Here is a 26,798-nt window from a genome sequence, read left to right on the forward strand (position 1 = left end):
CCGAACTACGTCGTACTTGCGCGTATAATACCCAACGGCCGAATTTTGTAATACACTAAGATTTCACCGTCGTTGCTGGGCGCCGATGGACGTTGTCGGTGACGGACGGTTACGACACCTGGTTATAACCGGTTTTATTGTACGCGAATGACGCCGTTAGTGGACATTCAAGAGTAGATTAACCGCACGACTTTCTGTCCAAATGAAGCTACGCGCGCTTCTGCACGAGAGTCCTTACAGCTGCCACACAGTTGGGAATCGAACCCAGGACCTAGCGGGATCGCACTGAGGATCGCCAAATGGGACTTGGGCCGGATGAGTTGAATGCAAGTGCGTTCAATTCTAAAACCCCAATTAAGGGCGGTCTTTCCCCCGTCGTCACAAGTTCACGGGCAAGCTTTGAGTTCGTAAACAGTCATAGGCGAAACGAACAGGCGAACACTTTACTGTTCCTTGTCGTCGAATTTGGCGTCTTTGAATGAATACTGTCTAAAGAGTAACCGTAGGAAGCTCGACCGTGCGAATGCCGTTTAACGTCAGTTGATTTGACGACATGCGACGGCAGCGCTGCCGCACTCGTGGTGCCTAGGGTGCCTGAATGGTTTCCCTCGCCCGCCGCTGAGCGGCGGGCGAGGGAAACCATTCAGGCACCCTAGTGGTGCCACAGCGCGTGTGTCCTTTCCCCTAGCGGGAATGTCACAAAGCTAATCGGTAAGGTCGTCGCCTCCGAGATTCGTGCCGCCGGCTAATCTCGGAGGCCTCGATATGGTCTCCGCATGCCGAGATTCGCGCCGCCGGCTAATCTCGGAGGCCACGATATGGTCTCCGCACGTTTTCACATCTTGCAGGCTTTGGTTCTGTCGACGCCGTGTACCACGCAATTATCCGCACTCCTTTCCAGAACGGCAGAGGGTGCCACGTGAACACGAAAAGGGGCGAATTACGAAGACGTTACTGCCGCCTTTCGCTAAATGGAGACGCGAAACTCGGCTGGCTCGCTTAAAACGCATGAAGTGGAGCACAAGAAAGATAGAGAGTCTCGATGGTAAATGACGAACCAAAACATAGCGTATACTACACCTCCCTAAAAAAAAAAAACGAACACAGGAAAGACGTGCAGCCATGCACGAGCGCTCGCATTTCTTTTTTCTCTCTCTCATCGCGATGACCTCATAACAACGAGGGCACGACTGTCTTTCTCGTACATCCTTTTTTGTTGTCGTTTTGACTCACTTCAGGAACACTCTTCGAACGCCGCAGCTGCAGAGCTAAATAGATAGTCCCGGCATTCATCAGAAATCACCGAACTTTGTCCTTCGCGTCTGATTGTGTCCCCGTTTCGTGAACCTTCACTTAAATTGTCATTTTCTTTTACATACAACTGTAATAACGACGCCTAGTTGTGTGTATGTGTATCTTTCTGTACTTCCAACTGTAATAACGACCTTGTGTGTTCATATATGCATGTTTGTCCGTGTGTGTCTGTGTGCTTATGTCTCGGACGGGACAGCGCGAACGGTCTTACAACGTGTATAGTGAGCGACGCGACTATGTATATAGCCGTGGGGCAGTCCCGCTGCACTGACGTCGTCCTCCAAGAGCCCGAATGATGAATGTACATGCACTATTCGGACGGCACTGTTCGCGACGGCAAAACATGAAAACACGACGATGATTCGGCCTCTTTTCGCGTCCCCCACTTCCCCGTTGAGGGGGTACGCTCTCCTCGGTTATTGCTGGTCGGCGGCAGGCAGTCGTGGGGAGGCTGAGCGGGTTCCTGGCGTTGTCGGTTGTCCCCTCCGGCCAGGACTGCGGGGAGCGTGGTCCTCGTACGTCCTTACGTCCCTGGCGTCTTTTAGCCGGAGGACGTTTTTGCCGAGGCCTCGGAAGGTAGAAAGACCGCCCCGGTCATCTTTACCGGTGACGAAGCGGGTCGGTTTCGTTTTGTGCTCTGCGCGGGAAAGACAAGAGACACGTTGAAGGCCAAGCAAACACCAGGCCTTGCAGCAAACCACGAGTGGCTTACGCATGCTTTCATTTGGTAATCGTATACAGCTGAACGCGACCATATCCACCTTTGGTAAATTGAAATGCTATTTATATCGAACCATTTTTGAAAACGATTATGCTTTGTTGTCAATGAGTAAGCTTAGGGCTACACGGAGAAAAAAAAGTTCAGCCAGGTCCGCTCGGTGGACACTGATAAAACAGCAAAGCTGATGGCTTCCAAGGAAGCCTTTGCTTCACTAATTATTTTAGCTGGTCGAATGAAGTGGTATTTGAATGAAGTGAGATTTGAATGAAGTGGGATTTGAATGAAGTGGAATTTGAATGAAGTGGGATTTGAATGAAGTGGATGAGTGAAGTGGGAACTTGACTGACTAGTAGATGTGAGTTGTGGGAGAGTGGTGGTAGTGTTGGCACATGTCCATTTATGATCTACGACTGTCGCCGGGCGTGAAAGCCACGACTAAGAACAGCTTCGCCGATAAAATAGCCGGAAAATCGCGTACGTCGAACCATGGACAGCGCGACAGTCTATGGTCTCCAAGAAGTTAGCCTTTCCTCGCGGGAGGGGACTTTCCTGGATGTCAACCAGCTTGGTGGGGATAAGGGCTATCTGACACAGCCAGCATCAGTAAAGGTTTTTTCCTCCTCCTCCTCCTGCACGCATTTTGGAGAGCCAACGGTGTGATTAGAAGAATACCATGCAGAGCGAGTAGGAAGCACGGCTTGCCATCGCGTACTTTCTACCATGATTCTTTGTAGTGACGCCCATCGGCCTGTCGCGCGTGTTCGCCATTCGCTTCGCTCCCGTCGCCGTTCGCTTAACTACTATGATTCTCGACTCTCGGCTGCCGTGAAACGGAAGAACCTGCTGTTCTACACAAAGCTGACGAGAATGAACACAGCATAACGTAGAGAAGTATGACGTTGCCGCTGTGTACACGATCCCAGCTGATTGTACGATGTTGAAGAACGAGGCCACCATTACGACCAATGTAGACTAGAGGCTTCCAGTGCCGGACGGTACACGCAGCTGTGTATGATATGATGATGTTGAGGCACTGTTTACGTCAACAAGGTATTTTTTCACGTGCAATTGGCTTCTCAAACTACGAACCAAGACAGACAGACAGACATTAAACTTTATTGAGGTCCTGAGGGGCGACTGGGAAAGTCCCTTTATGGGGGAGGAGTCGCCGCGGGCAGCTCTCACGTCGGAATGGGCGGGCGGTGCCTGACCGTCGCGTTGTGCGCCCTCTGGACGGCCCGTAGTCGGAGCTCTTGATAACCTCTTCCCACTCTGCTTCTGTGATGAGCCGATCGCTTTGCCGTAACGAGGGACATCGCCAGAGAGCACGTGTTGTAAAGTGCAGAAGAGTTTGAAGTTTATTCATCATCATTAAAGCATACATATTTATCCCATGGTTTAATGGGAAGGGAGTGGTGAAAATGCAACTAAATGCCTGACAATGCGCCAATCCCTGCCCAAGAGATCTCCACAATCCGGGCAATCGGGCTCGTAGGAGTCTGCGTACCTAGTGGTCTCGCCAATCCCGAACAACGTACAAACCAAGAAAGGAAAAAAAAAAAACTGCACATTGCCGTGAAGCCGCCTTTTCTTTTTGCATTATCCTGAAGTAGTGCCGAGAAGTCGACTCCAGAAACAAAAGTCGCGCAGGTAATAGGGCTAATTCTTCAAAGGCTTTATATTATATTGAATTCTGCGCTACATCGAACTAATTCCAGCTTTTTTGCGAGTTAAATATAACTGGGTCCGACTGTAGCGACTAATTACCATCGATAAATGGGAGCTTTGTGGCGGAAATGCTCTTAATACACGACAGCTCAAAGTGTGAGGCAACAGACTCAACTCTCATAATGGAATAATTGGAAGCGCAAACCAACGGGACACAAGAGAAGAGACAAACAAGCGCTTGTTTGTCTTTTCTCTTGTGTCCTGTTAGTTTGCGCTTCCAATTATTCCATTATGCATTCGTACCAACTAGCCCGCCTGTCAACCCTACTGCGAGACTCAACTCTAACCTGTCGAGGCGTATGTGCGGCAGCCTCGCCGGATCAGTGCTGGATGAAGACAGTGTCGAGCTCGGCGAGCCTCCGCTGGCTGCCCGGGTGACTGCGGTGAGAGGGCACTATGTGCGACACGATGCTGTGCGGTTGCAGCGCCAGCGGCTGCAGCGAGATCTTCGGCAATGGCTGCCGGGGCGAGCCCACCGCAGGCGCTGCTGGCAGCGGGATCTCCGAGGCGGCCGTCGAGCTGTGGATGCCGTACAGCAGGTACAGAGCCACGCCTGCGATGAGGAGGACATGCAGTGGGAGGCTAGTTGTACAGCGATTTCAGTGGTATACTGCATATAGGCTTGCGCGGCATATGGCATATAGGCTAAGAGACGCTTCCTTTCCTCTGACACTTAGATGACTATAGTAATCTAAGGAAGGCGCCAAGTCTGTCCCGTACTTTAATTCAGTCGGACCTCTTGGTAATTATGTTGAGGGAAAGGTTGTGGCCATGGACGCTGGCAAAAGGGGCAGTTGACTGCCCATCGGACCATACCAGCCCTTGTCTCCCACTACTCAAGCCCGACCAGTCATAGCTGAACGAATGGCCGATATTACAACATAGTCCTCTGTGTCTTCTTAAGTTATAGTTAATTATTTTTGCTGACTCGACAGAGCGTCCCAACGATGAGTTGGGTGAGCAGCATCTGAGGTTAACAACGATCTATGCGACTAGACACTGACCTACGGCCAGCCAGCAGACGAATACAAGCCAGGCCGATACGAGCAGGTCGATCAGGAGGCAGACGTTGAGAAAGGCCCCGATGCAGGGCAGCCAGGGCACCATAGGCACGCGGAAGGCCGCTCCCGCGTGCAGCAGGCTCAACTGAGCCTGCGGCTGCCGCGACAGTAGCACCAGGAGCACTGCCACCACGATCGCGCACAACGTCGATATCACGGCGCAGACGGAGGCCGCCCGACCCTCGAGTCTCGAGCCGACCTCCATGGCCGCCGAGAGAACCACGAGAGCCGCGACGACGCCCGAGACGGCCAGGTCCGCTCGGCGCGCTGTCGCCGACGTCGGTTCGCGCAGGGAATTGCCGCCGCTTCCGGCCACGAGTCTGTCGGTCAGCGCCGCCACGCGTAGTCGCTCGCGGTACTCGCGCACCAGGGCGTCGATGTCCTCCTCGTCCTCGGACGACGAAGAAGAAGCCGAGGATGTTGGGGAAGTCGTCGACGACGCAGGTCCCGAGCTGCCACCGCCGCCGTGGCCCGTGGCGGAGCCTTCCTTAGCCGGCGGCGACTCGTCGCCTATTAGGTCGTATGCGGTCCGGCTGGCCGGATGGTAGCGGGCTAGGAGCAAGGCTACGCACACGGCCGTGTTTAGGGCCAGAGGCCCGACAGCCATGAGGCCCAGGAGCCTGGGTACGGGCGCCACGAGCGCCGCGAAGGCCGCCAAGGCTCCGGCGGCCAGGATCGAACCCACGGGTCGGCCGGTGTTGGACGTCTTGGCCAGACCGCGGAATAGGAGTCCGTCGGCGGCTAGTGACCTGACGGCCCCGCCTAAAGGAAGCAGTCCGTACAGGGCTAGGCCAACGAGTGCCAGGAGTGAGGCGGCGCTCATGGCGGTACCGGCCCACTCGGCCGAGCAGGAAGCCAGCATGGCGGCCAGCGGACGGGCCGTGTCGTGGCGCGCCTGGATGGTGACCACGACGGCCATGGCGAATGTGAGCAGGAACGTGAGCGCCGTACTGAGACCCAGTGCCAGGGGTAGGTCTCGCCACGGCTGAGGGCTGTCGGGAGCGCGCCGCAGTGCCGTATGCGGACCGATGAATGCGTATGTGCAGAGGGCCGCACCGGACAAGAGCTAGGATCGAAAAAAAAAGAGATAGTAAGACAGGTGACTGCATATAGGTTATTGAACACAAATGTACAAGCTGTACGACAACTCTGTAAACTACAAAAGGGCGTGATGTGACGCAGACCTCAATTTTCTTACTGCATATTGTGTGTATATTATAAGGTATGTGAATTTGCAGAGATACCAAACAGGGCTAAGTTTTGTAGTAACATGGAAACTTGGAGATAAAATTTGGGGAATATAGACGTAACTTAACTGACAGCCAGGTCGGTTGGCGTTCATTCGTCGTATTCAGCGTAAAATACAACACAGACATCACACGACACGAACCACACACACACGTCCGTGTGTGATTCTTTGTCGTCGTTGTCGTGTTTCGGGCGTTACAAGTTAACTGAAAATGAAGAGTCGCATGCAGATTCCCTTGAGGTGGAGTTCTCAGGTGATCACTTTTGGAAACAGTATCGTGGCTTCCCTTCTTTCACTGCCTGATTCGCTGTTATGTGTGTTTTCACAAAGACACATCTGGAGCGGCTATTAGAAGGCGCGAAAGTATGAGTGATTTATCCGCTTCTGCGCTCAACTTACCCCAGTGGGTGCGCTGTCGCTGAGCACCAACATGGCCAAGCTCCAAGAGTTTCCGGGAGCAGCGGTCGCCCCCACGGATCCCATGGCGACGAAGAAGAGCGCCGCCAACAGCGACAGCACGATGAGGGCCATGCCCAGCCACGTCGGCTCACGGGAGGAGGACAGCAGTCTGGGTGCGGCTGCCACAGAGGCCGCCACCAGGCCCAGAGCCAGGGCTACGGGGTCGTACGCACCGAGGGCCTGTCATTGAAAGGATAAGTGACGAAGGAAAATGACAGTGTAAGCACGACTTTCCGAAGGGATACGTGTTTGCTCAAAGAAGAAACACGGACTCGAGAAAGACAGAAGGAGTAGGAAGCAAAAGGTTGGGAGCTAACAACTCATTTAAGCCATACTCTGCTCGCTTTACTTTTCGATTTAATCGAGAGATGGCAAGGTTTGTATGCATTGCTCGTCTTTGTCAAGGCGCCGTTGTACATAACCTGCATAGGTTCCAGTTAAAGGGGAGAGGGACCGGGTTGCGCTCGCTTCGCTTCTAACTGTTCCTCCCTGTCGATTACCTCCCTGCCGTTTATTAAGACTCAATTCATAAGTTGTATGCATTGTATAGGCATGCAGTGCGCGGCTCGAATGAACCGTGCGTAACGAAAGACCCTTCCGATTTTGATCGCAACAGCTGCACACAGCTACTTCTGCTCCTTGTTATTACGAACGTATACTTCACACTTAGAAAGTTCACGTATACAGACACGTTACGTGCTGAACTTTCAACTTCGATTAAAGGTTTACCTAATGCGAGTGATAGCGAGCAGATGGCCACATCGCCAACGGTACAGTGGTGGTGTCGGGCGTTCTAACAGAAAATCCCTCCACCACTCTCGCGAACGGAAATTTCCAATGTCAGAGCAAGTCTTTCTTTTTCCCTTTTTCTTCGGTACACTGTAGTCTCACCTGCCACGCCCTAGCTAATGCACCGCCGCTGAGGGCGTCGATGGCGCTGCTCTGCAAACGCGCCACGCAAGCGACGGCGGCTCCCTGGTGCAGCAGCGACAACCAGCCGGCCGCAAAGGCTGCCGCTTCTCCCGCCCACCGGTAGAGGCAGGCGTACAACGAATCCGGACAGGGGCGCTGCCACGTCACCAACTCGATCAGGCACAGACCTGGACAGGAGGGAAGATAGACAAATTTAGTGGAGTTGGTTATAGAGAACAAACTGTAATGGTACAAATTAGTTGGCGTATCACTGAGTGCGAGGCACCCCTATTTCAGGGTCGCAGAGACTCGCCAGGTCTGACCCAGGACCAGCTGGTTCTCAGGAACAGATCCTGACGTGGCGCCTCCCACAGCCACGTTCGTATTTGTAGTGTGTGGCCAGTATCGATCGAGTCTGGCCTCTCGCGGCAGGTTTATGTTATATGCGGTGGTGCTCAAGTGACTCCGCACCAACACAGGTGCACGTATCTGTTTGGATAGTATTGTGTGAATGAAGATACGTGTTGGTCTCTAATTGAGGCCATTCCTACACTTGTTGCTTATTCGGTTTTTCGTTAAATGGTGCTATAGTTCCGTGATCTAGACGCTGTCCCTCTGGGACTGCTTGTCGTGTCACCTCATCGGTAGGCAAGACCTCCATGGAGCATGTATTCCTGGTGGCCGGTGGGGGCAGAGCTCGGTCGGAAAATTCTCGAGTTTAGACGTGGGCTAGTTCACTGCCCCTCTGGGCCGTATGGCAATGACACCAGACCGGAACATGATGAGTAGCCAGATTACTCCACAAATAGTGAAGGCTGTACATATTGACCGTCTATAGTTGGATTGCAAAGACCTGAATGGGAACGAGTGGTATAGTACCGCGATAGATGTAGTGCCACACTTACAGGTCCCGGCGGTGTTTCTATCCGTACAAATCGAAGTTATTTATTCGTTATTTCGTAACATCGGTGGGTAATTAAGTAATTAACCTGATATTGAAGAAGGCGAATACTACTGTCATAAGTGCAGTTCTCACAAGTTTTGCTGCCATAAGTCTCAGGCCTGGTCAATGGGCCAGTCGACCATGATCGTTGGACACACATTTTCCCGTCACTCTTAACACTTTACGCAGAAATCAAATCTATTGTTCATTTTGACATCTCTTTTTTACTGTGCCTAAGTCGCTGAACAACACAAAACTATATATTTAGCGTCAGCCAGCATGAGCCAGTGCTGTTAACACGCGATAAATTACAGTTTATATACAAATTACCAGTGTAAGGTGCCCAGCTATACAAGAAAAGCCTGAACGCGAGACTCGCAGAGTTCGCTCAAAAATTGTCGACATTATAAACTGTCACAGAAGGTCGATGAAAGAGGGTCGATGATACATTGTCTCCAATGGAAAGACTAAAGGCGCATCACAATATCTGGCAGGCGCGTAAGTCATGACTGCTTCAAACAATAACGATAATGATGATAATGACGACGAGCACAGTGAATCAATGTGATTTTGTTCAAAATTCGTAAATTCCAGTTGCAAGAGCATTTTCGTAGTTCGAAAAATTCCCTTCAGCATGGTAATGCACACGAACAAATAAATCATTCGTTTTTAGACAGTAGGCCGGAATGGGTTTGAGCACGAAGTTAGCAAGAAAATGTTGTAGTGGAAGCATTCTTCTTTTTTTTTTTTGGTGGGGGGAGGGAGGTTAAGTATGAAAACTACGACATGATTATGCTGTCGCGACTAGGCAGCATATGTAAAGCTAGCCTTTACCTGTGGTTTACCTAAAAACGTGGTTTTTTCGAATGATGCCCGACCAGCGGTAAAGTGTCGCTAATCTGCTAACGTAAATCATACGTTAACTATAGCATAAAATTTTGCTATTCCCGACGAAGGTATTTTATCGGGATGAGTATTGGTACCGTGATCTCGAACAAAATTGGCAAATACTAACGTACAAACAGCCATCCGTCTGAATAGAGCTGCCCGTCTTGAAACTCACCGTGTGTACGCGAATAATCGCTACCTTTTCTTTGCAGCAAAATTGTTAAAAAAATGTTCCAAAAGCCACGCGAATTCATGATTCTAAAAGATTTCCCCCGACAACAAAAATACAACAAAAATTACACAGTCGTTCGGTCCACTGCTAGTCGCATATGTCCCTGTGAACATCTGTGCACGTTATTTACTAGTTGTACCTCAAAGTCTTCGATGTAACGTTCTCCGTACTATGCACGATGATATCTGGTAAGGGACCGCGGTTGTTGTTGAAAGCCTATTTGTCGCGACTGATGAACCTTCGCTCTATAAACTAACGTTTTATCGCGTAAGAGGTAAGATGGCGGAGGTCTGGCTTCACTTTCGGGACGGAATTTCCACTCTATAGCATTTTCATTTTAAACCCACGGAGGATTAAAGAAAAATTGCTGGAGTGGAAGCTCCCGCAATGCCTTGCCTGAAGAAGTGAAGCTACATTTTTCCACTGCCAAGATGGCGGAAACATGCTCTTTTTCTGATAGTGCCCACTTAAAGATCAATGGCTTTCATATGTTATGTAGATACTACGTTAGTTTTATATTAAAAGATAGTTGGTCCCGACGAAATAACCCAAAGAAACGACTATGGATGACTGAATATTCAAAGAACTTTGCTTCCAATTAGATGCTCACTAAGGAAAACTAGTAACTTTTGGACGCACTAGGAGCACTATGTGTCCCGAAAAAAGTTCCCACATTAAACTTGTTCGGCGTGCGAGGGAAACGCTTCGTTTTTAACCGCCGAACGACGATACTTTATCATGCCCCTAGTAAGATGGCCGCCGCAGCCGCCATCTTGCCAGAGGAACGGCTTCACTCCTGGGCAATCAATTCCACTCCAGCGATTTTTTAAAAATCCTCCTTGTTTAAACCTCGTTGGGTGTGAACCATTGATGGACATAATCATCACCTGTACGCCGCGTCGCATAAAACTATTCACCTTTTCATAAACGCCTCCCTGGGCGCCGCCACAGCCCTCCTTGGGCTGTGCAAATTGGCGCGTCGCCTCGAAAATCCACTGGCAACGCTGCGCCCTTAGCCTTTGTACTCCCGCGCACAGCCCATCATGGCGGTGTTTTTTTTCCTTCCTGTGAAAAGGTGTATACGACGTATCAAAACGGCCTCGCGTGCACCGACCCTTTCAGCGTGTGCGGTATTTGCGCGCAAGCGAGCGATGACGACGTACTTCGACGTCATTCGCGTTCGTGCCAACGCGTCGTGATTGTTTGCCCGTATGTGCTACGGCCGCGTTAGATGCAGACGCTGAAAGAACACGCGCTATTCGCTCGGGTGGGTCGTTGCGCGGTTTTTTGAACTGACGGCTGAGGACAACGGCCGAGCCACGAAACCCGGCACAGATCGTTGTGCCGAGTTCACTTGTAGTGCATGCAGAGAAGAGGCCGTGCAATCCTGCTCGAGTACACGCGCACTTAACAACACCTGGTGCAGCTCTGTATTCTAAGCATAATGGTACGGCAGCCATTGAGGAAAAAAAAAAACGAACCTAAAAGCTGCAGCTACACCTTTTTTAAAAAGGGGCTATTGTGTAAGAGCTGTCTGGAGAACGGAGTTGCGAAGCAGGGGCATAATTAAAACGTAATGCGTTGTGCTTAACTGTCTAGAGTTAGAATATTTCTGAAAAAAAATTTAAGCCCACGGTCAGTTTTTTTTTTCGTTTAAGCAGTGGATAATCTGGTTTATGTGATAACGTCGGACATAATGATTATCTTGAGCCTCGAGGCAACGATGACGATAGTCGTCAGGCTTGATAGGCACCATCAGTATATTTATTCATATTCGTAATTACGCGTGCGTCTCCTATGCTACAACACGTATGCAACGCGGGAAGATTAAGCGTCCGTGTCTGTGAACAAAAAAAAAAAAAGCTTCCTTATCCGTTATGTGCAATTTACACTCTTCTTCAGTTTTCTTCTTATTCTTCTGCCTATTACTATTACTAACGCGGTAAGAGTTCGTTTCGCAGAAATTCCGGCTTCGGTGTTGGCGTCGTTGGTTGCGAGCGAAAAATCATTTTGTGCGTGATCGAAAAAGCGAGAAAAATGGTAATAAAATAAATAACGAATTCTGGTTTGCACTGAGGATCGAACCCGGACCATTTGCGCGGCAAGCAGGGGTTGTAGGGGGGGGGGGGGGGGTGCTATCACCCCTGTAAAGTTGTTTGCGCCTCGTGGCGCACGTGTTTCGCGCACAGGCCGCGTTTCGGGTTCACGACTACCGAGCGCTAGGTGGCGTTGTGCTCGCGAGCGTTTATCACCACCACCACCATCATCATCATCATCATGGCTGTTAGAACGGTAGCGCCGGCGGTGACGCCTCGCGGAAAGCCTTGGTGGTGGCAGAGGAGAGAGAAGCAATCCTTTTTGGCAGGCACTGCGCTGTTCTCCCGATCGGGCTGCAGAAATTAGGTGCCTTTCTCCTCTTCTAACCACTACCACCTATACCTTTTTGGCAGGTGGCGGTTAGCGCGACCGGTTCTCTGTATAGCGGTGGGTCTGCCGTAGGCGGCACCGCGGGCCGTCTGCGGTTGGCCCTCGTGGTAAGTCAAGCGTAGGTGACGCCGCCTTGAATGTGTTCTTGTGTTTGTTATGTTGTTCAATTTCGTGTAATGTTGAGTAAGGTTGTTTAGCGTGCTGATCGCAATCGATGTACCTATATTCATTCGGCTGATGATATCGTCGTTCTAAAAGTAGTTAAATAAATGTGTGTTGTTTGGTTCGTTCCGACCGCGTCTACTGTGCTCGTTCACTCCAAGAGCGTGGCGGCGTTGTCTCCACATCGAGACCCCGCAGTGTTCTACCACCCAGCCACGCGTCTTCTCGGAGAAATATAATGAAAATAACTTCCTCGGAAATGCAGTGACATTAACTTTCACGCTTCACAAACACACGCATCCTGTACAAATACTTCAGTATATAACACGCAATACCGCAGTAATAATGCGTGGCACAAGCGTATACATTCACATAGCGCGTCGAAACATCCGATTATCATAATACCTTCATGGTTTAAAGCCGGCCACCCACTACAAAGGGCACACGCGAAGGTGCATACCAAGGCAGAAAAAGATTCCACGCGAATGATAGCATGCGACATATTACACAGAATGCAGCCATATGCGAAAGCTTCACTGATACACGCCACTTCCGACATCGTCGATTACATTGTAGTAATACGAACCTTAAACTTCTCGAGAAATATCATTCAATAAAAAGTATGCACTATAGGGACAAGATATCGCTATCGCGTTAAAGGCGAAGATTGAGGGTCCCCCAATTGGTTTATTATTATTATTATTATTATTATTATTATTATTATTATTATTATATAAACGGGACCACAGTTTATATATATTGAATTAATAAAAAAAATATTTCTGACTGGCCAGTTGAGTTTTGGAAGCATGTGCGCAAACGGTCTAGCAAAAGTGGGGAGTTTTTATCCGCTTATAAGGCCTGAGATTCTAGGTCTCGAATGGGACAACAGCAAAAAGGCAATCAGCACATCTAGTGGTTGTTGCTGGATGAAAAGCTGATCTGTTCATGCATTAGGCGCTTAAAACCGTCCTTATCGTATGGACCAGATGGCATCCCTTCCGCCATACTAAAAGCTTATGGTAGTATATTTGCCCCACTACTGACTAGACTATAACTGCCTGAACGCTTTCATATTTCCCAGCATGTGGAGAACTGCACGTGTTTTCTCAGTATTTAAGTCGGGCTGCAAAACTGATGTTTCTAATTATCGCCCAATTTCTCTACTTTGTGGCACATCGAAGATCTCTGAGCTGGCTCTTCACAGCATATTGTATGTTAGCGTGAAAAATTCGTCGATTTTTAATCAACACAGATTTCTCCCTGGCTGCTCAACTATACCACAAATCTTGCTAGTTTCATGACGCAAATCGCCCCAACGATTTCTCAGAGAGGACACGCTGACGTAGTCTACTGTGACCTGAGCAAGGCTTTCGACGTAGTCATGAGCCACTCACTGTTTTTGGTTGAACTTGCAAACTTTGATGTTGACTCGTTTGTTGTGAATCTCTTGCACAGCTATCTGCTTAACAGATCATGTTATGCTGCCGTAAATGGCCGAACGTCTTTCCTGTACAAAGTTAATAGTGTGGGGCCCCTCAAGGGTCCGTATTAGGCCCACTCCTATTTTTAATTTACGTTAACAACGTTTCTTTCGCATTCACATTTTCGCTTGCATGCCAATAACTTCGACATGTTTAAGAAAATTCATTCACTTAACGACTGTCGCTTGCTGCAGTCTGATTTGTGTTATTTCTCTGAATGATTTGGCAACGACAACCTTTCCCATAATGCCTCAAAGACCAAGTTCATGAATATATATTGCAAAACATCGATCGCGCCATTTCTATGCTCTGTCAATAACGTGTCGTTGTGTAAGGCTTATGAGTTCGGTAATGCTGGCGTGCTTTTTGATAGCATGCTCAATTTTTCTGCTCACACTAAACGCACTGCCATGCGGGGCTTTCGTTCTCTCGGCTGTGTTTGCAGAATCTCTCGAGAATTCAGTTCTCCTACAGCCTTCCAGAAATTTTACACCGCAATATGTATTCCTCAGCTTGAGTGCGCTTTTGTTCTATATAATGGCGTCGATACGACTGGCAGTGACGCCATTTAGTGAGTCCAGAAACAAAATTCATAAGCATATACAGCCTTCGTTTTGCCAGAAATGACTTTAGACCACGTTTTAACACTGCCAGATTATTATCATTGCCATCGCTTCACTGCCGACGAAATCGCGCTGACCTCTTATTTTTTTTTACAAACTAGTTCGCGGTATGGTATCCTGCCCTTTGCTTCTCAGCTGTGTAAATTTTCGGATTCCGCTTAAGTTAACCAGAGAGAATAGACCATTACACGTCAACTTCTTTCAACACTCTATTGCTCACAGAATTCAAAGTCCATGAAATGTAAACTCTCATGATCGTGATGTTTTTCACAGTCGACTGTCATTGCTTCTATCTCAGCTTTGCACTATCTTAAGATAGTTTTTCTCAAAGTACAGATTCTCCCCTTTTACGTTTTCGAGGAAGCCATCCACATGAATTGTGTATATTGCCCTTTCATTTTTCACTGTCATTCCATAATTCTCGTCTTGTATTTCATTCTTCCCATTTTGCGCTGATTTCTTCTTGTCTGTGCGTCTTGGCTCTTTTTATTCAATTTTTTATGGACCGTATTGTATTGTTTATCTTTATAGTTTTATTTCTGCGCGCGCCTGCGCAAAGATCTTATGACGTTTCCTGGGAACGTTAAATTATTGATTGATCGATTGAATATAATTTAGCCCATAAGACGCTGAATGGTGGCACTGATCAAAACTTCTACGATTACAGCTGATTCAATACTCAAGATGAAGCGAAGTTGCCCTACCGAACACGAGTAAACGGCGACGCAGCATAGCTTAATCGCAAGAGCTACGCACGCGGAATTCAAATAACTGAGTTCGTACATCACAAATGACCATTTGTGTATCGATCTCTTTTCGACACAACACGCCAAAAGAACCAACGCGTGTTTGCCCGACAGAGCGTTCATTGCGTCACTCTGATCTCGACGGTTGCAACCAGGGGGCGCGGCGTGGTTGGTGACGTCACGGGGCCGGACGATTCGCTGGGCTAGAAGGACTGCCAGTCGTACAGCTGGGTGGCCGATCGCATCTGGTAGAGGAGCAGCTTGAGCTGCTCCAGGGTGTCGTTGTAGTACTCGGACAGGCTTGGCCGGCGCCGGATGAGCTCCATGATCCAGCTCATGTTCTCGTCCATGTTCTTGAGGATGTAGTTTGGCCAGTAGCGCAGGTCGTCCTTGGAGATGCGGTCCGCGCTGTAGTTCACCACCGTGGAGAAGTAGCAGTCCAGCTCGAGTTTCAGCATCACGTACCTGTGTGCGTTTGAGTGCGCGCGCGTACGTCATGCGCCTGCTTATATCCGCATCGCGGTTCTATACAACGTCTTCAAGGCTCGGTTTGTTAAAGTTTGGTGCCTTGAATCTAATAACGTACCGATATTTGAATACTTGCTTTCATTGTAGTGCCGAAAGTTTAATGTCCTTAAAGTCTGAATGCTCGGCATACGAGCTTACACATTCATTTGAAAGGAGTGGGCATGACCGCGAGTGAGTAGCCGGAGTGTTAAGAGTGCGAACGTGAGTGAGCACGGGTGCGAGTATAAAGAAGTATGAACGTGAGTGAGTGCAAAGCGTGACAATGTTTTTGGACGAGTATGAGTTAATATTCTCTTGTAGTGCCGACTTACGCGTTCAAGTGTTTTAAGAGTGAGCCTACGTCGTGCCGCTTCGCGGTTTTTGCAACTCTGCCAATATCACTGCCGCCAGAACCGGAGTCGACAGGTATACGTTCCGGGCTATCACTGAGGTCATACGCGCCGCTCTTGTCGAGGTCACGCCACTCCAACACGGGTGACGCGACCGAAGTGTTTTCCTGTTGCTCTCTATATACAACATGTAAACACGGAAAGCCGCGTACATTTTGTAGAAGCGACACAAGTATTAGGATGTTGGTGCACGTTGAAGGACCCCTAGACCACCTCCGATAGTTTCGAATGTGTCTATAAAAACGCGCGTCAAGTCCAGAATGTCGCCACGAGCAACATTGTCAAAACAGGACTGTGCGACGCGCCGCGGGCGAGCCACAAAATGATTAGAAAGAATGTGCTCCTCTCCGCGAGCCTTCCCGGTATCTCCAGCGCTGGCAGTGACGTCAGCAGAAGTCCCTGATACCGCAGAACCAGTTCGCATGATATGATAACAGCACACGCGCTTTCTCTGGCCTTTGCACCACTACACACCACTATATCATCAGCACACACGCTTTCTCTGGCCTTTGCACCGCTAAACACCACTATATCATCATCATCATCATCATCATCATCATCATCATCATCATCATCATCATCATCATCATCATCATCAGCCTGACTACGCCCACTGCAGGACAAAGGCCTCTCTTCCCATCTTCCGCCAATCAACTCGGTCCTGTGCTTGCTGCTGCCAGTTTATACCCGCAATTAATCTCATCTGCCCACCTAACCTTCTGTCTCCCCCTAGCCCGCTTGCCTTCTCTAGGAATCCAGTTAGTTACCCTTAATGACCAGCGGTTATGCTGTCTACGCTCTGCATGCCCGGCCCATGTCCATTTCCTCTTCTTGATGTCAACTATCCTTAACACCGGCTTGTTCCCTAATCCACTCTGCTCCTTTCTTGTCTCTTAAGGTTACACCTACCATTTTTCTTTCCATTGCTCGCTGAGTCGTCCTCAATTTAAGCTGAACCCTCTTTGTAAGTCTCCTGGTTTCTGCTCCGTAGCTAAGTACCGGCAAGATGCAGCTGGTATATACTTTCCTCTTGAGGGATAGTGGCAATCTACCTGTCATGATTTGAGAGTGCTTGCCAAATGTGCTCCACCCCATTCTTATTCTTCTAGTTACTTCAGTCTCGTGGTTCAGCTCCGCGATTATTGGATAAATAAATTGGATAAGTTGGATAATTGTATTTATTTAGTTAACCTGTAATGTAGTAATCCTAACAAAAATATTCGATAGAAAAGTAACGTTTGTTCAGCATCGTCGTTTACGCTAAGATTGCTGCTCTGTTTAATTTTTTCCTCAATCTTCTATAGAGGGCTCTAAATGAACAAGTATATACATGGCGCAAGTTCGCCGAAACAACCAGTGAAGTGCTATTGTGAGTGTTCTACACCGCGGGCGAGCATGTTTGCAGAAGCGTGGTCCTTCCAGCTTGTTGACGTTAGGGAGGTTCCCGTGTGCTCAGATTTGGGTGCACGTTAAAGAACCCCATGTGGTCGAAATTTCCGGAGCCCTTCACTACGGCGTCTCTCATAATCATATGGTGGTTTTGGGACGTTAAACCCCACATATCAATCAATCAATCAATCAATCAATCAATCAATCAATCAATCAATCAATCAATCAATCAATATATCAATCAATATATCAATCAATCAATATATCAATCAATCAATATATCAATCAATCAATCAATCAATCAATGACGTTAGGGAGGTTAAAATAGCGCACCGCAAGCCCTTGTGGTGCGGTCGCTGCCACTGCGCATGCGTCAACGCGAGCCACCGTTCGCGGTTCGCCCGCAGAACATTCCGAAATAGCGTGAGGCGCGTGCGGCCCGCGAAGCGCTGGCGTCGAGGCTATGGTTTCTGTGCATTTGGGTCTAGATTATTCCCCATGAGGTGCAAACGATATTCAAAAACTCGTATGGTGCCCGCTATGCCCGCAACGCCCGCAGCGCTTGCTAACGTAAACCTCCCTGCCATCAGCCGCGTCCGTACCTCTTGAAGGAGGCCTCCAGCAGCTGCGCCACTTCGGGCAGGTCCCGTGGCACGCGGTCGCGCATGTGCGTGATCATGGACTGCCCCTCGGTGTAGTAGCTGTACATGAAGTCCCTGAACTCTTCGAGCGAGCCGAACGGCGAGTCCATGTTGTCGTGGGGCGCGGTGAACGCGATGGACGGCTTGCTCTTCGACGTCTCCCGCTTGTTCACGTCGCTCAGGAGGCTGTCGTACATGTCCCTCGGTGTGCCCTGCGCCGCCGCACGCTATCGATAACCATCCACAGTCGCGAAGTTAGACAGTGTATACTTCGGTTTGGGCTCGATGGTTAGTTGTCGGACTTGTTTAGTAGTGCGAGCGCAAAGTGTACAAAGGAACACAGTAAACGCTATACAAGGCCCGTAGCGTACAGTGTGTGTGTGCGTGTTCCTTTATTGCACCAGCACTACCCGACAAGTGTGAAGTTGACCCACTGAACGTAAAATCATCCTACTATGATGCCGAGGATGCAGGTTCGTTTCCTGGCCAATAAGGTGGCTGCATCTCAACGGAGGCGAAATGGAAACACCGGTCCGCCACTATTATTATTATTATTATTATTATTATTATTATTATTATTATTATTATTATTATTATTATTATTATTATTATTATTCACGTTTAGCGTGGCAACATCCGTAAGAGCGACGCGAGGTCCTCGTATATACCATAGCGATAAGTGCACGAAAGTTCTTGCATTTCGCCCGCATTGGAATGTCACTGAGTGGGATGCGAACCTCCGACCTCGCACGTATAATAGTAGAATACCACAGAATGCCTACTTGACGCATCGTCGTTTTTGCAAGGCTTGAAACCGCCCGTCTTTTGTAGCAATAATAGTCGCGCACCGAATGTCTGTGAACGTTATCCGGGAAAGTATAGGCATTGCTGCGGGCAACGAACTGCTTACAAAAACAGGATTTCTATGCGTCCAGGCGAGACACTAAAACGATGCAACTATGTCGGCTTAACGCGAAGTATAGGAACGTACAACAGAGAACAACAATACAGAGGAGGACGAGCGCTAGGTTACCAGGGAAAGTTACACGGCATAACTCGCTAACCGAATCCTCCTGTTACTGAAAAAGGAAAACAAAAAGAAATGGTCAGGCGTTCTTCCCCATCGGGAAAATGGGGACAAGCGAAGCTTTTAGCCTGTATGCATGACGTTCTTACAAGTCTTCTTTCTTTCTTTCTTTCTTTCTTTCTTTCTTTCTTTCTTTCTTTCTTTCTTTCTTTCTTTCTTTCTTTCTTTCTTTCTTTCTTTCTTTCTTTCTTTCTTTCTTTCTTTCTTTCTTTCTTTCTTTCTTTCTTTCTTTCTACAGCCTTGCGCAATGTTCGCTCCCGTTTCCTTCCTCCATGCTGAGAATCGAACCTTCATTCACGGTCTTAGCAGCACAGCACTTCAGTAGCTAAATGCGAAAACGACCATCATGCGTTCACATCTGGGCAACAACAAAGTGTGGCAACGCCAGAGCACAGGTGACGTCACATCGATAAAAGATCAGATTGCCGTATCGGCTACGGCTGATCGCCGACAAGCTCACGATCGAGGCGACATCGACGATTGGAAAACGGCACATACAGACACGCACGTCAACGGTGCGAATTTGCGGGCCGCAATTCTTTGCGCTCGCCACCGCCTTGCTTTTCGCGTTTAACGCCTTCACTGAAATATAACGTAATAACCTCGATTAAAGCAAACACAGAAAGCAATGGTACAGTCTTGGGCGCAATTAAGTTACTATATGGTGATACGGTGTAAGGCGCACTATAGTGAGGAGTAGGTACCTGCGCAGGTTGCTGGGACTCTCTGAAGTGAGTTCGGCGGCTTCCAGGACCAGCGCTGCCGCCGCTGCCGCTGCGGCTCGTGCCGCGAGGGCTGGTCGACATATCTGGTAACGCAACGCTGGCTGTACGACGGACGGCGGCTCGGGGATGCGGGCAGATGTGAAAATACGGGTGATGAGGATGGTGATGATAGTGATGCGATGATGGTGTAGTTGCTATTCCATGTAAACTTGGTTAACGAATCTTTTGTAATCAGAAGGAAATCATTGGTCATTTTTTTTCTATTCTGTCGCTGATTCATGACATTGAGGAAAAGAATAATGTTACCACATCTTCGAAAGCTTAGATCGGAAACATCAGAAGAGCTTATTCTTTCTTTTGGGGCCACTACTTTGAAATAAAGCTATTGAAGTTTCCTTCGCCATTGATGAATTCATCAATCAGTCCGAAATAATGTATAGATCAATTGTGCCTGCTTTAAATATTTCATCACCAATAATTGATACTTAAAATCAATATATTAATTACATGTAGCTTCTACGATTGATACACTACCGAAAGTATTAAGAAATCGACCCGCTACTGAGCCAATCCCTTGCACTGGGTGATAACCATGCTCAGATGAAAACATCAACAACTCACCAGCGAAATATGTCGTGGAAGTGAAAAAAAAAATTGCACACAACAAAAAGACTAAAGAGGACAACAGCAATCATCGAAAAAGAAAGTCATTGAGCTATATCATTTTTATTGGATTCGTTCAGAAAAAAGGCTCAAGAAATTTGGCGGATATTTCAACAGTTGAATTGAGAATGAAGTTAGTGTTCGCGCTATACCATTTAAATTATTGCCGACATTAGCGACCATGCAGCAGCAGAGATAGACCAACAGCGGCACCGAATGACAAAATGACTGACGTTGATAGGGCTAAGCCCGTATATTAAGATAAGTGCGGCTAGACAAATACAATGATGGCGATGTTCACGTCCTTGGGTTACTAGGGATCGAGTGGGTACATAGACGAAGCGACGACACAGAGGAAGTGGTGGTCTGTTAAAGAAAAAAAAGTGAAGATAACTTACAGAGAATAAATTGTGTGCGTGTATAATCGCAAAAAGAAATTACACATTCCTATATTTATGAATTGACCTTATAATATTTCCGAATTCATCACAATACTCATGAGGGCGATGACACAACAGTGCCGATAACAATAGCGATAAGAGCTTGACCAGCATGCTGTAAAGAAAGGCTTGTACAATGACAACAACGAAAGCGTGAATTCGCGTCATCTCATTCTGTCTCGCCAGTGCAGTCGCACCGTTAATGCACGTCGTCAGTATTGCGTCCTTGAGTCACGCATTTCGCGTCTGCATGCACCTGTGTGGTGTGCGCCATTCATGTCATGTCTTCCGTTTCGTCTTATTTCACGAGAACGCCATGCGTTCGATCAGGTCGGCTCAGCGCGAACAGGAGGGGATGGTGGTCCTTCATGCGCTATATATGTATACTCTGTGCATGAGCATTGACCCCAAAGTTGCGTATGCCCCAGCGATATCCCACGCTGGCGATACGACAGAGTGCGAGAACACGTAGTACTCTGAATAGACGTTGGGTAAATATATGAGAAAGCGTGATAGAGGCAGCGAAATCAACAAGGGAAACGATACAAGCATTCGCTTATTCACAGGTGGTTTACTACACGATGCACAAGTTGTTAGACAGAGCTATTAGGCACGCATGCTAGAACTAAGCGAAAAGGTAGGCGATAAAAAAAAGAGAAAAAGAAAACGAAACTCATAAAAAAAAAGCCCAAACACCTAACCGCGGGAATTCATCACCCATTAAACACGCATGGCGCCTTGGGCAGGTCGTGCATCTTTAATTATCGGACAGACTGACAGGAAGGTGGCTTACGCGGGTGATAAAGTACGCAAATATAGTATACGCCACTCGTAACAAACAAATCGCTCGTGCGTGAACGCTTGCCTCACGAAGTGTTCACATTGTTTCAATAATCTGATCGCACTCACAAGATTTGTATTAAAGAAAGAAAGAAAAAGCGTGAAGGGGCGCTTCTGTCAATCATTTCTGGCTTGCAGTTTGATAGTTTAGAATCAATTTTTTTTTTCAGCGTAGCTGTACACCTATAGCTCCCTATATGCGTTTTCTTCTCCGTGAGCAAAAACGAAAAAAAAAAGCGCTGGCAGTGTGACGCCAATACCCATATAAAATTCACATTAAAGCGCAGCTTTGCGACAGCATAGTTTCTAACTCTGGACGTGACGTCATTACATTACTTATATATGAAAGGGCCTGCATTTCATAGTATTTCGGTTGTGAAGGGCCTATGGAAAGGCCCTCACAACAGTGACGTCACAACAACTGGTGTACCATCGTCGGTCCACTATGGCCAAGCGTTGATGTCGCGCGATGACGTTATCGTATATTATGACGTCATGAAGAACACGCCGACCATCCATTTACACAGAGCGGAGCTGTTCAAGCTGTTCGTTTTCCGTACATAGAAAAGCGCGTTGCTTGGCAACCACTTGACACAGCCGTGCCTTACTTCGCACAGAAAGAGTTGCATATGTTTGGGGGTGAGAGAAGAAAAAAAAAGAAAGAAAAAAAAGAAAGAGCGAAACGTAGAGAATGAGGGACAACGAGCGAAAGATAAAAACAGAGAGAGAGACCAAGAAGGAGAGAGGGATGAACACAACAAAAGAGAAAGCACGGCATAGCCTTGTGTAGTAAAGCATAGCAAGGGGGTAGGAAAGGGAAGTCTGGTCGAGGTGGAGGGAACAGAGGATGGAAGAGAGTAGGGGACTGTATAGCCATGTACAGTATGCTATAGCAAGGGGGAGGGAAGGGCTACGACAACGGGAGAGGGTGATGCATGTCATGGATAGTATGGCATGAGCGCGCAAGGGAAATGAAGAGGGGGGAGAGGGTCGAAGATAAAGTAGTTTTGTATGATACGGTATATGAAGGGGTGAAAATGAGCGTGAGGAGGAAGGAACAAAAGCAGGGTTAGGCCATCATATCCCCTGTTTCCTCATTCTTCTCATCACCAGTGCACCGCCGGCCGAATCTTTTTATACTTCGTTCTTACTATTATCCTTAGTTGCTAAATATACTGCCTCGCTTGCGCCAGCTTTTAATTGCTTAACCAAGTCGCGATGAAGACGTGCTACAAGAGCTTTAGAGAGCTGACGCGCGCGGAAACTTTGGATGACTAAATGCGAACAATAAGTGCAGCCTGTACTCTCGTTTGAATTGAGCGTTTCTGCATTATGGAACTCCTTTCCTACCTTGACGCGCGCCACTCTTATCATAGAAGTTTGGGGCCGAAATTCAGCGCGGCTGAAACGCCCTTAATTAGCGCCATCTCGAGCCCATGTCGCCGCCGTTGAAGCGAGGGATTTGAATTCGGTTCGTTACGCAGCACGCGCGAGTCTTTAAGATGTACCCTACAGACACAGATGCGAAACGAACGTCCTTCAAAGACGTGTGTGCGTATGGACGCATTCACGCCCGCGCGTTTTCTATCGTCGTCAAAGGTTCTCTCTCCTCCACACGTACACTATTCAAGTTAGGAGTGTAGACGAATGGCCGGGCATAAGAAGTAGGGCAACGACGGTCGCAGATGCTCGTGCGCATGCGTGTGTGGCGGTTATATAGCGAGGGCGTATCGTTACGTGGGTACGCTAACAGCTGCCAGCGTACGGCTGCAACTGTTCCCAGCAGGCACGCCTGCACTGACGCCCGTTCTGGTGGGGCCGTTCGCACAGCGCGCACGACGCAGCTGGCGACCGCGCTCACGCGACCGGCAACGCGTGAGTGACGTCACCGTAGCGCACGGACAGGCGGGCCACTTGTTGCTGCACGTAGAGCGCGGCGGCGGCTATCTGGCCGGACTCTCGTGCACTGTGACTACTTCGGGGACGCGCTAAGCGACGGTGCTCAGGAGGGAGGGAGTTGGTTGGTTGGTTGGTTCCTCAACACCTTGGCGCAACCCACCTAGGGGGATAGGCCATGAATGGGATGGTGCTTTGCTTTTCAAATTAATTCACTTCTTGAAAGAGAGGGTTGGATCAATTAGGTAATATAGGTAATAATAAAAAGGTGTTAAATTTCTAAAAAAACCTTGAAAAGAAAACATATAATCATACAAAAATTTTACAGGAGGGAGTGATGGTTGTGGTAGTGGCGTTTGAGGAAAAGGAAGAAGGCACCTAATTTCGGTCTGCCATGAGGCGACACGGCCCAGTGGCTGAGGGAGAGAAGGAAAGACAGAGAGAAATAAAGAATGAAGGAAAGAAGGAAAGAAAGAAAGAAAGAAAGGAAGCAAGGAAGGAAGGAAGGAAAGAAGGAAGGAAGGAAATAAATAAAGAGAGAAAGCAAGAAAAAGCGGACAAACAGAAACAGGCGGATGGACAGTAGCGTAGCCAAAAATATTATCCGGGGGAAAGAAAGGGGGAAAGAAGAAGGAACACTCAGGCAGAAAGACAGCGAGCCGGTCGCGTAGCCAGAAAGTCTTTCAAGCCTGCGGAAGGGGGGGGGGGGGTGAGGGGACGGCCTGTATGTTATTTATGTACGCTTCTGCGTGCGTTTGCATGTGCGCGTGTATAGAAAAAATGCAAAATTGACAAATTCGGGGGGAGGGTGCGTTCATATCCTATCTATCTATCTATCTATCTATCTATCTATCTATCTATCTATCTATCTATCTATCTATCTATCTATCTATCTATCTATCTATCTATCTATCTATCTATCTATCTATCTATCTATCTATCTATCTATCTATCTATCTATCTATCTATCTATCTATCTATCTATCTATCTATCTATCTATCTATCTATCTATCTATCTATCTATCTATCTATCTATCTATCTATCTATCTATCTATCTATCTATCTATCTATCTATCTATCTATCTATCTATCTATCTATCTATCTATCTATCTATCTATCTATCTATCTATCTATCTATCTATCTATCTATCTATCTATCTATCTATCTAATCGCACACGAGAAACATCGTTAAGAAAGATACATTCTTTATATTTGGCAACAATAAAACTCGAAGCTTGAATGCCGGTGTCACACCAACGCATTTTTTATACTCCGTCATCACTAATGAGACCTGATAACATGGCTGCAAAAGAAACAAAGAAAAAAAATTTCCCGAGAAAAGGAGTCCTTGCAAAACTATGCAACGAAGCAGTGACAGGAAAAAGCCGCGGAATGATATAATCTAGACGAACAACCTTTCAGTATCAGCAAACAATGTAAAACATGGTAACAGCCTCGAAACTAATGTTCAAATACTGTTCAGAAAAAAAAATATTCATGCAATTCATTCAGACTGGCCAAGAAGTGTCCTTTCTCAATTGCTTCTTCCCGGTGGGCCCTCAGCACTTGGATTCAGCCTTAATCTGGCTTCGCAGCACCATAAATTATTTCCCGGGCGACTCCAGGAAGCGGTCGTGCTAAATTATTTAGCATCTCCAGGACCGTCCTGAACACTTAAGGCGGCGCTTCCACGGTGAATTCTTCATTGCTGCACTTAACATCTATATTTAATTCGTGCAGGCTAACTTGTGGTTTGCGAGGCTCGTCTGCTCACTCTAGCGCAACCCCGCTACACAAATACTTTCTGACGCTGTTCAAGCTTTGCTTGACCTATCCCCCAAGTCTAATGGATTCGCCACCGTCTCTCCGAGTAGGATAGACGACCACAGTTAAACGTGGTCATCCGTCCTACACCATTCTGTGCCTCTCTTATCTGCCGTGTGACCCCCTTCTGTACTATGTAGCTGGCCGTATGCTTGTCTCGCCATGACATCCATTTCGTTTATAACTTTAGTTTCTTTCTCTCTCCCTAAGTGCACCGTTTCCCACGCATGGATTCTTAGTCGAGTAGGTTGCCGCATTCGCTGCCATTGTAGCCTATCAATTATTATTTAACGTCTTAAATGACCTGGTCATCTAGTTGACAGTATCACCGTTTCACAACATGTAGCAGGCAAAGAACATGGAGTTTATGAACGCCACTGCAGTGGAAGTAAATGACCGTATGGATGGACCGACCAACCGGTCTTGAAAACGACTGTTTGACAGACAGACAGACAGACAGACAGACAGACAGACAGACAGACAGACAGACAGACAGACAGACGGACGGACGGACGGACGGACGGACGGACGGACGGACGGACGGACGGACGGACGGACAGACGGACAGACGGACGGACGGACGGACGGACGGACGGACAGACAGACAGACAGACAGACAGACAGACAGACAGACAGACAGACAGACAGACAGACAGACAGACAGACAGACAGACAGACAGACAGACAGACAGACAGACAGACAGACGTTGTAGCGAGGTTGTGCTTGAGTGAGCAGACGAGCCTCGCAAACCACAAGTTAGCCTGCATGAATTAAATATAGATCTTAAGTGCAGCAATGAAGAATTCACCGTGGAAGCGCCGCCTTAACGGACGGACGGACGGACGGACGCACGGACGGAAAGTCAAGAATGGTTGGGTTATAAAAAAAACCTGCAGCCCATTGTGCTATGTAGGCGCACGTGCACATCACTTTCGGCGAATACAATGTCGCTGAGTCAAAGAGTGTTCGCTTCGCCTAACACTGCTGCGGAGAAATCTTGTTTCTTCTGTTATTTTGTTCTCCTCAGAGCCTTCGTAGCTATAGTCGCCGATATAAAGTAACGTTGCGATTGTCTTTCTGGACGTATGCTATGCATTGCACACTTCGGCCGTGCGCAATGCCGTGGACACTTGACGTGTATTCACGTAGTTATCCCGTGCGTTTTGTGCACCTTGCACCGTCGTTCGCCTCGGTGGCGCAGTAGTTGGGTGCTATAGGCTGCTGATGCGAAGGTCGTAGGTTCGATTCCGGACGCAGCGGTTGAATTTCGGTGGAGGTAAAATGCTAGACGCCCGTTTGCTGTGCGATGTCAGGGCGCGTTAAAGAATACCAGATGGTCCAGATTTCCGCAGTCCTCCAATGCGGCGTGCTACGCTACAGGTTATGGTAGAGTAACTGTATATGCTATCTACATAGTTACTC

The 26,798-nt window shown here is 48.1% G+C and overlaps 2 protein-coding genes across 2 annotated transcripts in view; both read right to left on the minus strand.

Moving 5' to 3' along the window:
* Positions 1-1,813: 1,813 nt before the first annotated feature.
* Positions 1,814-26,798, minus strand: part of LOC119175868 (cationic amino acid transporter 4) — an 81,133-nt gene continuing 56,148 nt past the window's right edge. The window contains exons 2-6 of the mRNA XM_037426889.2: positions 7,424-7,632; positions 6,473-6,712; positions 4,768-5,890; positions 4,051-4,316; positions 1,814-1,951 (exon numbers count right to left, since the gene is read on the minus strand). Of these exons, the coding sequence (XP_037282786.2) occupies positions 4,084-4,316; positions 4,768-5,890; positions 6,473-6,712; positions 7,424-7,632 (1,805 nt within the window). The 3' untranslated portion in view covers positions 1,814-1,951; positions 4,051-4,083. The remainder of the gene's footprint in view (positions 1,952-4,050; positions 4,317-4,767; positions 5,891-6,472; positions 6,713-7,423; positions 7,633-26,798) is intronic.
* Positions 14,837-20,198, minus strand: LOC142803699 (uncharacterized). Its single transcript, XM_075889342.1, has 3 exons — positions 19,688-20,198; positions 17,858-18,108; positions 14,837-15,414 (listed from the first exon to the last, which is right to left on the minus strand). Exons 1-3 carry the CDS (start codon positions 19,787-19,789, stop codon positions 15,153-15,155), a joined length of 615 nt encoding a protein of 204 aa, XP_075745457.1. The 5' UTR covers positions 19,790-20,198; the 3' UTR covers positions 14,837-15,152.

This window comes from Rhipicephalus microplus, chromosome 3 (genome assembly GCF_043290135.1).
Source record: "Rhipicephalus microplus isolate Deutch F79 chromosome 3, USDA_Rmic, whole genome shotgun sequence".
Lineage (NCBI taxonomy): Eukaryota > Metazoa > Arthropoda > Arachnida > Ixodida > Ixodidae > Rhipicephalus > Rhipicephalus microplus.